The sequence below is a fragment of the Eutrigla gurnardus genome (assembly GCF_963514095.1).
Source record: "Eutrigla gurnardus genome assembly, chromosome: 8".
Taxonomy (NCBI): Eukaryota; Metazoa; Chordata; class Actinopteri; order Perciformes; family Triglidae; genus Eutrigla; species Eutrigla gurnardus.
In genome coordinates this window covers 4,431,522-4,443,113 of record NC_139922.1, presented here as the reverse complement: position 1 = coordinate 4,443,113, position 11,592 = coordinate 4,431,522, and the positions used below count along the sequence as shown (strand labels likewise).

Genomic DNA, 11,592 nt, shown 5'->3' with positions numbered 1-11,592 from the left:
ATATTGATTTTTATTCAATAATAAATTATGACTATTTGCTATTTTTTGATGATTATTTTTAGTATGTCATACTATACATATACATATGTTTTTATGCCAATCTATACTATGACTTATATCATTTTCATGAGATACTCTACAATTACCTTTTTAAATGCTTTCTTTGACAAAATACAATGTAGTGTTAGCGTTGTACTTTATTATGACTCTAATATCACTTGTAAGATTTTTAATGACAAACTAAACAGACTTTGACTGATTTTTTAGGACATACTATGCATGCATACTGACCTTGTAAGACTATAAATGTTGCAATTTTTTTAATGATACCTTTCAGGATTTTTTTTTCACTCAAATTGTATCCATCTGGAAATCCAAGGCTAAGAGCAGCTGATGTTTGGCCTGTGTCACATGTGATCGGAGCACAATGGCAGCACAGAAGTGAGTAGTGACAGGGACACGTTTCGTCTGTGACTTAGATAACAGGGAAATGAGACACAAATTATTTCTCATTTGGAAGAGAACTCGGCTGCTCTGCTGAATTTGCATCTGCAATTTGCTGCTTTTTTGTTGATAGAGGAAGTTTAGTCATTTGTTGGTCATCGGTCACAAAAAACAACAGAGAGACATTTTTATATTTAGACCCTAAATATCAGAGAGTATCTGTGTGTGGACTTAAAAAACAAGTCTTTATTTGAAATGCTTTTCCTGCTCATCGGGCGACCGGCTGAGAAGCAAGTCTCTCGTCTGCCAGTGTTTCACAGAGTAGCAGCAACACAGCCATACAGTAATCCACACATCGGTACACACTTTTTTCAAACGGACAGAAAAGCACACAGTGCAACATTCACATATTCTCCTATGAACTCCTTTATACACCCAGAGTCCCACGCGACAGCTAGTGTTTCTTTGTCTTCTCCTTTTTATTCTTCTCTTGGTATTCAAGGATCTTTTTGTGAAATATTCCTGCAGACAGAGAAGAAGACAAGAGCTTGATTTATTTTTTTTATCAGTGAACCGATAAAACAATAAGTTGTTTCAACTCAAGCTCAAGCTGCAAGAAAGTTAAATATGAAATTGTTGCCAGGTAAAAACTGGTAAATTACATAGAGCTAATGATGAGATGAGTATTAGTTAAGATTTCTTTTTACATGTTCCTATATTGAAGATCACAGCAGCAGTTTATCATCTAAAAAGGAAATGATTCATAAGGGGTGTCACGATTCTCCAGATCTATCCGACTTTCTATTTTAAGGTCACGACTCCATTCAAACATTTCTTCTTCAGCAGTGACGGCTTAGTCGTTCTTAGAGTTTCGATTAGTTAAGATCAACAGATTATTGGTTTGATGGCCTGAAAGTTACATAGTGTTAAGTGTGATATTTTCCTTGGAATGTACCACACTATATGGTCAAATACAAAGAATATAATACTATGATAATAACAATAACTTATTTCACCAGTCAGCTGGGAACAATCTGTTAGACAGCTAATAGAAGCTCCACTAGATGGCAGAAGGGTACTTCACAACAACAACTTAAGTTTCCGAGGTGTACCTGAATGCACCATGAAGTCGTTGGAGTTCACATGCTTTACTGTAAACAGCGATGAAGACACACAATCTATTATAAGTGGGAGAAGCGACCTCGGCTGAAACTCTCTTTGCTGCATCGCTGCTGCAGTCTTTACATGACTCAGCAGGAAGGCAACATGTTGCCACAGTGTTCCTTGTTAACATGACTCAGCAGAAAGGCAACATGTTGCCAGTGTTCCTTGTTAACATGACTCAGCAGAAAGGCAACATGTTGCCACTGTGTTCCTTGTTTACATGACTCAGCAGGAAGGCAACATGTTGCCACTGTGTTCCTTGTTTACATGACTCAGCAGGAAGGCAAGATGTTGCCATTGTTCCTTGTTTACATGACTCAGCAGGAAGGCAACATGTTGCCATTGTTCCTTGTTTACATGACTCAGCAGGGAGGCAAGATGTTGCCATTGTTCCTTGTTTACATGACTCAGCAGAAAGGCAACATGTTGACATTGTTCCTTGTTTACATGACTCAGCAGGGAGGCAACATGTTGCCATTGTTCCTTGTTTACATGACTCAGAAGGAAGGCAACATGTTGCCACAGTGTTCCTTGTTTACATGACTCAGCAGGGAGGCAACATGTTGCCACAGTGTTCCTTGTTTACATGACTCAGCAGGGAGGCAACATGTTGCCATTGTTCCTTGTTTACATGACTCAGCAGAAAGGCAACATGTTGCCACAGTGTTCCTTGTTTACATGACTCAGCAGGGAGGCAACATGTTGCCACAGTGTTCCTTGTTTACATGACTCAGCAGGGAGGCAACATGTTGCCACAGTGTTGCTTGTTTACATGACTCAGCAGGGAGGCAACATGTTGCCACAGTGTTCCTTGTTTACATGCCTCAGCAGGGAGGCAACATGTTGCCACAGTGTTGCTTGTTTACATGACTCAGCAGGAAGGCAACATGTTGACGAGCTTCAACTTCAGGGGAGCAGGAGGATGGTTTTCTTGTCACCTACTTCGGTGGCCATGGTGTCTCGAAAACTGCAGCCGCAGGCTACCGGTAAGCTCTACCAGCTGTTGTCACATATCATAGCTGGGGGGTAATTATATGAATTCATTATGGTTCTATTCTATTCCCTCTACTGTGTGTCACAGTGAGCCTGACCTTGACTTTGAAGGGTCAAAATCAAAAGCTCATTTCTATCGATTTTCAATTTAGAATTGGAATCGTGACACACCTATCAAACTTCACTTGACTTTAAAATGGGGCTGCCAATTGGCCCTTGGCCAAACCCCGCCCCCCACTGCTACTCCGTCAAGCTGTCAGAGCTGCTGTCGAACCCACACTGTCATTCACTGCACTTCCTGTAGAAATATGTGTTTTTTGCGGAAAACAGATAAAGCGATTTCAGGAGAAACAGAGAGACGGCTCTGGAGGATCTATTGGGATCCAACAGGATCTATCAGGAAGTCACTCAGGTTAAACAGATGAAGAATCTAGTGTGAAAGTGAAGCAACACATCACCTGGTGATCGAGACAGAAGACGATTCAACGAGGTACAATAATAAGACATTGAGTTTACCTGCAGTAGCTAGCGTAGCATCGGAGAGCTAACTTACGTAACGTCCATCTCCTTCCAACCTCTCTGCATAACGAGGATCATCAGTTATGGAACTCAAATATCTAAATATGTTTTAGCCTTTTTTCAGTGTACTCCATTATGATACTTTTCCACTACACTTAATTACACAACTATTCCTCCGTCAGAGTTGGCTGACACATGATTGCTGGATGGATGCTTTGAGAAGAGAGGTGCAGTGAGGCTGTGCCGGGACAGTTTACTGAGGTCCCTGCAGAGAGATCTGACAGCAGCCCTGCATCTTTGAGCCGGGTTACCTGTTGCTGTTCCTTACCTTGCTGCGGTCCAGGCTGCTGCTGCTCCACCTCCTGGATAAACAGGTCAAACATCTGCGTCTGGAGGAACTTCTTAACAAAGTGTCGAGTGGTCTTGGAATCAATGGCCTTGTAGAAACGTCTCTTTTCAAACTGCCCCGGCTCTCCGGCGCGCCGGTGTTTCACGTAGGAGCTGTAATGGCCGACCGTCTTCACAAAGAAATGCAGGAAGGCTTCGGACACCACCCGGTTCATCTCCTCCACCGCTAAAACAGAGGACAGAAATCTACATTTCTATTCTTTATACACGTGTGTTTTATTCGAGTCGACCTTCCCTCACTTGATGCTTTTCGTCGGTTACTTAGTTCCTCTTGAATTTCCGTTCGGAGCTTCGGAGGCAGAATAGAGCTCTCATCGCCAGTCTGGAAAACAATTTTACAATGTTTTGACTAAATGATTGTTTCCCTCAAATGTCAAAACTAGAATTGATAACCAAAAGATGATTTACTTTTGTTGATGCAACACTTACTGAAACAATGAAGGTTTCCTTTTTATCCTCAGATAAATCGACCACCAGCAGCTGTGACAGAAAGAAGAAAAAGAGAAGAATTAGGCCCCGATGACACAAAAGACGCCGCTTGGTAAAGTGCGTCAGGAGAACAGCTGATGACCCTGTGTAGTAGGGCTGTTCGATTTTGCCCAAAAATTAAATCTCGATTTTCTTCTCTCAGAATCAGATTTTCGATTACGATTACGATTATTTTGTGAAATGACAAAAGGCGAAGAAATTATTTCAAATATGCTGTTTTTTATTGAACATTTTGCAAATAATTTCCCCATTGGGATTTGAGTGCAAACCTCGCTCTTATTAAACAAAAAATCCCTCAAGGGATTAATATAAAGAACAATTAATGAACTTTTGCCATCTGACTTTGCTCCATGTTATCTTCTTGTAGACCTCTTGTAAAAAAAAAAAAAAAAAAAAAACAATCCCTTTGGGATTAAGATAAAAACCTCACTTTCACATGTATCTTAAGATGTGTCCATTAAACAAAAATGAATGAATAAAGTGCAGAACTTTAACTTAACTAAAAAAATCGATTTTACGAGCTTCACGTTTTTAACATCGTCCTAACTACATAATCGCGATTACGATTTAAAATCGATTAATCGAACAGGCCTACTGTGTAGTGGAGGTTTGTGATCGACAGGGTGATAAAATTCTTTGATTCACGTCTAAGAACCGTGAGAAAAAATTAGACACGCCAAGTGTACAAAAGGAAAACAACGATTTTGTATTTTCAAATACACAAAACCTGCTAGCTAGCATAGCATAAATGTGCTAAAGACGTATCACTTTTACACGATGTTCAACCAGGACGAGCTCCTAATCCACTCAACCAGCCTGAACATGAAGAGAACCTGAAACGACTGCATGAGAGTCCAGGGATCTGAGGGGGTCGTTGTCAGACCCTGGTCAGAGCTGGCTGATTGGCCAGAGTTTGCGTTCGAGGGTGGGACTTAGCGAAGCGTCAATCACACGTCACAAAGAGACGGCATCTCCATTAGAACTCACGTCACTCTGGTCGGTGACCAGGTCCAGCAGGTGTTTCTGTACCCCCAGCAGGTAAGGGGTGGGAGCCATCACCACATCGATGAGGATCTCTGGAACGATGGAGATCAAGGTGTGCTGCCAGGTGAAGGGGTACAGCAGGGCTGCTACTGCGTGGATGACCTGGGATAACGTGCTGCCGGGAGACGAGAGACTTCACGTCAGAACACATTCAAGCTCATCGTGCAGGTTTGCTCATCAACTCGAGTCACTTCAGTTCTTCAGATCAGCAAATCAGCTCTCCAACCGAATGCAAACACCATTAGTATATGAATTATGGCTGACCTTCAAATGATAGAGGCTTACACCACATTGAAAGGGGTGGATAACGGCACAAAAATAACTCAAATCAATATAATGTCCCATTTCCACAACAGTAAAACATCAGTCATGTCATTCTCGCCAATGTACTGACAACAATGACGTTTTCTTTCATTCATTCCATTTGTTTTATTGACTGAAGTTAAGTCAAAAACAGCAAAGAAGCAAACAAAATAAGACGAACTTCATTGATCCCAGAGGAGGAGATCCAATTCAACTCTTTTTCCGTATTACACAAACAGGATGTACACACAAGAATGGACAGCTTTCGGAGCACGTGGATGGGTGCTCCGAGTGGTGGACGCTTCAGGGCATCTCAGCCACGCTGAGGACTTGGTCCTTACAGGGAGTCGAACCGGCGACCCGCATGCTTTGCTTCAGTGCTGCTACTCCTGCTTGTTTCGCCAAACTCCATCTCCTGTAGCTAACACGCTGACTATGGAGAAGCATAAAGCTTTAAAGCTTTACCAAACTCCTTGTAGAGATGAAATCATCAGTCTATTAATCGCTGACTAATGCTGATTAATTGCTTGTGTCTTCTAAAACGCTTCCAGTGATCTGTGATCGGTGCGATCACACTGAGATGCTTGAAGAAGCTGGAGTCCATATGTGCATGCGTGTACAGGTGAGTTACCCGAGTTCATCGGCAATGAAAACGATCCGTCTCTCCAGGACGGCGGCGGCGAACACCAGCAGCACCTCCTGGTCCGTCAGGCATCCGAACAGCGTGTTGAAGTTCACGTGCTCCAGCCAGGAATCCAACGGCCGTGTCAGTCTGATGATCTGGTGGAGAGTCAGCACCGTCACAAACATGTAGCATCACCCACCTGTCTGACTGGGGAGCCGCTAAGACGCAGGTTCCTTTGAGTGCTTTGCTTTCATCACTTAAGGTGTTTTCACAAGCATTGAGATGCTGTTGGAACAAGGCATGCTGGGAGAAGCATTAGGCTTCTGCTCTGAGGTAAAGGTTGGGTAATACAGGACGGGTTAAGACACGACTCCACAGGAACACACCCACCCGGACCTCGCTGTGTACACGGCACTCCCACACCCAGTATTTGCACGCTGAAAGATTATTTTAAAGCTAGAGACTAAATCATACGACTGTCCTTGCTGAAACATGTCCATTATGGTGTTAGTATTGACATTTATTCCCAAATGTATAAAAAAATATATTATCTTATGGTTGAAAATGACTCAAAAGACCATCTACTGTTGTAAATAAGGTATGATCTTCAAGGTCAATTTTGCGATTGAGTCATCCATTTGTTACTAATCTACGTCATGACATAAAAGAATCTTAAAGCCCTGAAATCAGACTAGAAATTTAAAAATACATGTGTTCTGCATTTTCTGGCAGCAAGCTAAGCAGTGAATATTTTCTAAATATAGCTTAAACTGATAGTCATTTTTCAAGACTTGCGGACATCCTGCATACCGGCAAGTTCAGTTCTGAGACCTCACAACTGCTGACATCGTCTTAAAAATAGGTCTGACACAAGCAGTCAGACAATCAGAGAGGTTGAGAGTGTGTGGAAGAGTATCAGAAAACTGTGTGCAGCCAGTCTGTAAACTGGGATATATGGGTGATCGTTTTACTGTTCACCATCTCATCCATTGGCGTCAGAAAATAAATGTGGGGGGGCAATTTAACAAGGGTCTGGGGGTCCTTCCCCAGAACATCTTTAACAGCGTACCTGTCATTTCCTGTATTCTGATGCATTTTAACCTGGTGTGATACTTTTATCTGACTAAAGCTTGAGAAAGAAATATGGGTACATTTTCTTAAGTGGTCGGCTCCTATCAGATCACGTTTCAAAATATTAAGAAGCTAAGCGTATATAAATGGATTCCATGACTAATTCAGAGGATCTATTTCTGCTTACAAGCAATTGCAATTTCTGTTCAATGAATTTCTGTTGAGAGTAGAGAGAAGCACATTCTCCAATAAATGACATCCCCATCATGGATTGTTCCTTTCAGATTATATTCTTTCCCTTTCATAAAAACAAGTCCTAGCAATGTGAGCTGAGCTTCTATTTAGAGCTCAACGGGAACTCCCGTTCTGAGGGAAACTGATTCACAAGTGAAAGTGAAAGTGAAAATAGTGCAGAGTGGACGGACAGATGGGCTGACTTTAGACACTGTAAAAGTGGGGGGTCCAAAGTAATGACTTGTCTAATCCTCATACAAGGGGTCCGACGCCCATGACCTTGTCCAGAGGCCTAACCTGGAGGTTTGTTTCTGACCCGTCTGATCAGACAGCCTAGATTTCTTTGAGCGTTGGACTTTTCCTCATTTGGAGATTTCATCCAATAATATCATGGAACCAATACAAAACCCTATAGTTTCAATAAAACATAGTTTTTAAAAAAAACGTAAATCGATGTCTACTGTTTTGTTACGGTTAAGAAGTGTGTGTTTTGTCGAGGTCATTTTCTGTCTCTGTATTTACGCTGCGGCCCCAAAGTGATGGTTCGGAGTGAAATGCACCCTAGGTCATTTCCACCATGACATCCAGCCAAATACCCCCTCAGAAGTATTTTTAGCGATGGTCAGCATTGGTCAAGATAGCCGCTATCAGCCCAATGACTTAGTACTAGCGCTATGGTACAGAGGGTATATCTCGTAAATTACCCCACTAATAATGCATGGAATGTTACCAAACTTCTGCAGTAGTACACATAGTGTCTGTACTCACAAAACGAGGCATTTTAAAGTTTGTAAGTACACCAGGAGTTTATTTAAAAGAACACTTGCCTGATAGCTTCTATCCTCGGCTGCTAACGCTACCACAGTGTAGAAAACCACTTCCGTGTTTACCCAGCCGATGCCGTGACGCGAGTTTCACGTGAGAGTATGAAAGTTTCGCTGAATTTTTATGAATGCTTGTATTATCAGGTCAACACTTGTCAACACTTGTTGACCTGATAATACAAGCATTTATAAAAATGTGTTGACCTGATAATACAAGCATTTATAAAAACTCAGCGAAACGTTTCCATACTCTCACATGACGGCATCTGAATCTTTAGTTATATTTGGAATTCAAAAAGCACACAGCCTTTTGATATTTATGTTATAAAAACCCCAGTGGACTCTGAATATAAGGAGAGGATTTAGGTCTGACCTCAGTGCCCGACTCAGGAATGAAGCTCTTAATCTCCACAGTGTTTCCCGGGGCTGGGAATGGAGCCTCCCTCAGCTTCTGCATGAATGGGTAGATCATCGCCATGGAGATCTGCCGCCGCTTCTCCACCTCGTCAAATATCTGCACACAAGTAGTAGAGATATGGTACCCAAAAACCTTCAACAATCCAAACGTCATTCTCAAGCTTTACAAAGACAGTAAAAGGCCTTTCAACAACACTAGGTGATGAGTTGTGTGACTATATTAACGCTGAATGCAGAAAGACAAATAAAGGAAATAAATAAAGGAACAGCATGGACAAGCTGAACGGCCATAGATCTCAGAGAAGGTCCCCGAAGACAAGGCCACTTTCACAGTACAACTACATGGTGACACATTTGCTATATGACAGTTTAATAATTTGGAAATGCAGAATGTAAGTAGAGAAATGCAGCAATGTTACGTCAGAAATAAGCTGAAAGACGAATGTTCAGTTGAACAAACCTTGGAGAAGAGGCCGAAACAAGCCAGCGTGCTGATGATGCAGTACGCCTCCGGTGGTCGAGCTCCTTTCCCTCCAGGCTGTGGAGTGGAGAGTGAAAGGAGAGGATGCTTAATGGACACTGGAGAAGGAGAACCACATGATGACACAGCAGAGACACTGACCAGTAACCTCCTGCAGTAGCCGTTTCTTCTGCTGCCATCAATCTCAGTCAGCACAAAGGAGAACGTCTCACTAGAACCAGAGAACTCAGAATGAGGCATGTATGAGGATGTATGAGGAGCTGAACCATGAACACAGGAAGCAGCTGTACCTGTGATATTCTGTCAAAGGAGCCCAGTTGATGCCTTCTGGGAAACAAAAGAGAGTGATCGCCTTGAGCGTCTTCTCCTCCTCCTCCTTCTGAAATCTTGCCATCCCATCTCTCTGAAAACAACCACATCTGTTCTTTAAAATAAATGGTATAGGTTTTCTTCAACACACTACATTATATGAACGTCTCTTGATTTCCATGCATGACAGTCTGTCAGTCCCCAATTCTTCTGCAAGAACCCTCAGTTTAAATGGATGAATCTGATCTTACACTCATTTAAACATCTCGATGGCATCATTTAGACTGCTCAGCTTAATTATATTGTATATTATATATCTAATATAGCTTACTGGGTTACAACACACACAAGTCTATTAGGAGTGGGAAGCTTTCAGTAGGATTCCATTGAACTGAATTCAAAACTATTCCTGATTCCTGGATGGACTCGGCAGACACCAGTCTGTGCTGCACAATAAAGTCAGTGAGGCAGATGAAATATGGCATGAAAGGAATGTATGTATAAGACTACAGAGTTATTTTTTAAAATAGAAACAGGTCTGTATATATTGGGACATCGACACAATTCTCTTCTTTTGGGCTCTATACACCACTACAATGGATTTGAAATGAAACCAACAAGATGTGCTTTAACTGCAGACTTTCAGCTTTAATTTGAAGGTATTTACAACCAAATCAGGTGAATGGTGTAGGAATTACAACAGTTTCTATATGTGTCCACTTTTTAGGGGACGAAAAGTAATGGGACAATTAACTCAAAAGCTATTTCATGGACAGTCATGGGCTATTCCCTCATTATATCATCATCACATAAGCAGGTGAAAGGTCTGGAGTTGATTCCAGGTGTGACATTTGCATTTGGAATCTGTTGCCGTTACTGCTCAATATGAGATCCAAGGAGCTGTCAGTGAAGCAAGCCATCATTAGGCTGAAACATCAAAACAAACCCATCAGAGAAATAGCAAACATTTTAGGTATGGCCAAATCAACTGTCTGGAATATTCTTAAAGAGAAAGAATGCACCGGTGAGCTCAGCAACACCAAAAGACCTGGAAGACCACGGAAAACAACTGTGGTGGACGACGGAAGAATTCTTCCCCTGGTGAAGAACAACCACTTCACAACAGTTGGCCAGATCAAAAACACTCCAGGAGGTAGGTGTCTGTGTTTCAAAGTCAACAATCAAAAGAAGACTTCACCAGAGTGACGACAGAGGGTTCACCACAAGATGTAAACCATTGGTGAGCCTCAAAAACAGGAAGACCAGATTAGAATTTGCCAAAAAACACCTAAAAAAGCCTTTACAGTTCCTGAAGAACATCCTATGGACAGATGAGACCAAGATCAACATACCACCTCATCAGTGAAGCATGGTGTGGTAGTGTCATGGCGTGGGCATGTATGGCTGCCAATGGAACTGGTTCTCTGTATTTATTGATGATGTAACTGCTGACAAAAGCAGCAGAATGAATTCCTAAGTGTTTCAAGCAATATTATCTGCTCATATTCAGCCAAATGCTTCAGAACTCATTGGACGGCGCTTCACAGTACAGATGGACAATGACCCAAAGCATACTGCAAAAGGAACCAAAGAGTTTTTTTAAGGCAAATAAGGAGAACGTTATACAATGGCCAAGTCAATGAATCCGATTGAGCATGCCCCAAGAACAAGCAGGAACTGAAGACCGTTGCAGTAGAGGCCTGGTAGAGCATCACCAGGGATGAAACCCAGCGTCTGGTGATGTCTATGCCTTCCAGGCTTCAGACTATAATTGACTGCAAAGGATTTGCAACCAAGTATTAAACATTGAAAGTTTGATTTATGATTGTTTAGTTTGTCCCATTGCTTTTGGTCCCTTAAAAAGTGGGAATCATTTATAGAAACTGTTGTAATTCCTACACCGTTCACCTGATCTAGATGTAAATACCCAAAGATTAAAGCTGAAAGTCTGCAGTTAAAGCACATCTTGTTTGTTTCATTTCAAATCCATTGTAGTGGTGTATAGAGCCACAAAGAAGAGAATTGTGTTGATGTCCCAAATATGGACCTGCATGTATGTTACATGAACTGACTGCAATAAACACCCAAAAGCCAATGGTTACATTAATGCTAAACACTTTTTTATTTAGTATTTCTCAATTCTCAGTTACTTCAAGAATAACAACTTTGAGTTGAAAATAAAAATGCAGCCTATTAAATAAAACATATTGGCTGCTTTCTTTCATATTTTAATATTATTTTTCATATTTGAAAGCAATATCTAGTTT

At 41.6% G+C, this 11,592-nt stretch overlaps 1 protein-coding gene across 1 annotated transcript in view; it reads right to left on the bottom strand.

Moving 5' to 3' along the window:
* Positions 1 to 670: 670 nt before the first annotated feature.
* Positions 671 to 11,592, bottom strand: part of dennd2da (DENN/MADD domain containing 2Da) — a 31,683-nt gene continuing 20,761 nt past the window's right edge. Inside the window, exons 8-17 of the mRNA XM_084016282.1 lie at positions 9,307 to 9,419; positions 9,158 to 9,227; positions 8,996 to 9,073; positions 8,492 to 8,632; positions 5,996 to 6,144; positions 5,005 to 5,176; positions 3,958 to 4,008; positions 3,769 to 3,850; positions 3,449 to 3,694; positions 671 to 966 (exon numbers count right to left, since the gene is read on the bottom strand). Coding sequence (XP_083872408.1) covers positions 899 to 966; positions 3,449 to 3,694; positions 3,769 to 3,850; positions 3,958 to 4,008; positions 5,005 to 5,176; positions 5,996 to 6,144; positions 8,492 to 8,632; positions 8,996 to 9,073; positions 9,158 to 9,227; positions 9,307 to 9,419 — 1,170 coding nt within the window. The 3' untranslated portion in view covers positions 671 to 898. The remainder of the gene's footprint in view (positions 967 to 3,448; positions 3,695 to 3,768; positions 3,851 to 3,957; positions 4,009 to 5,004; positions 5,177 to 5,995; positions 6,145 to 8,491; positions 8,633 to 8,995; positions 9,074 to 9,157; positions 9,228 to 9,306; positions 9,420 to 11,592) is intronic.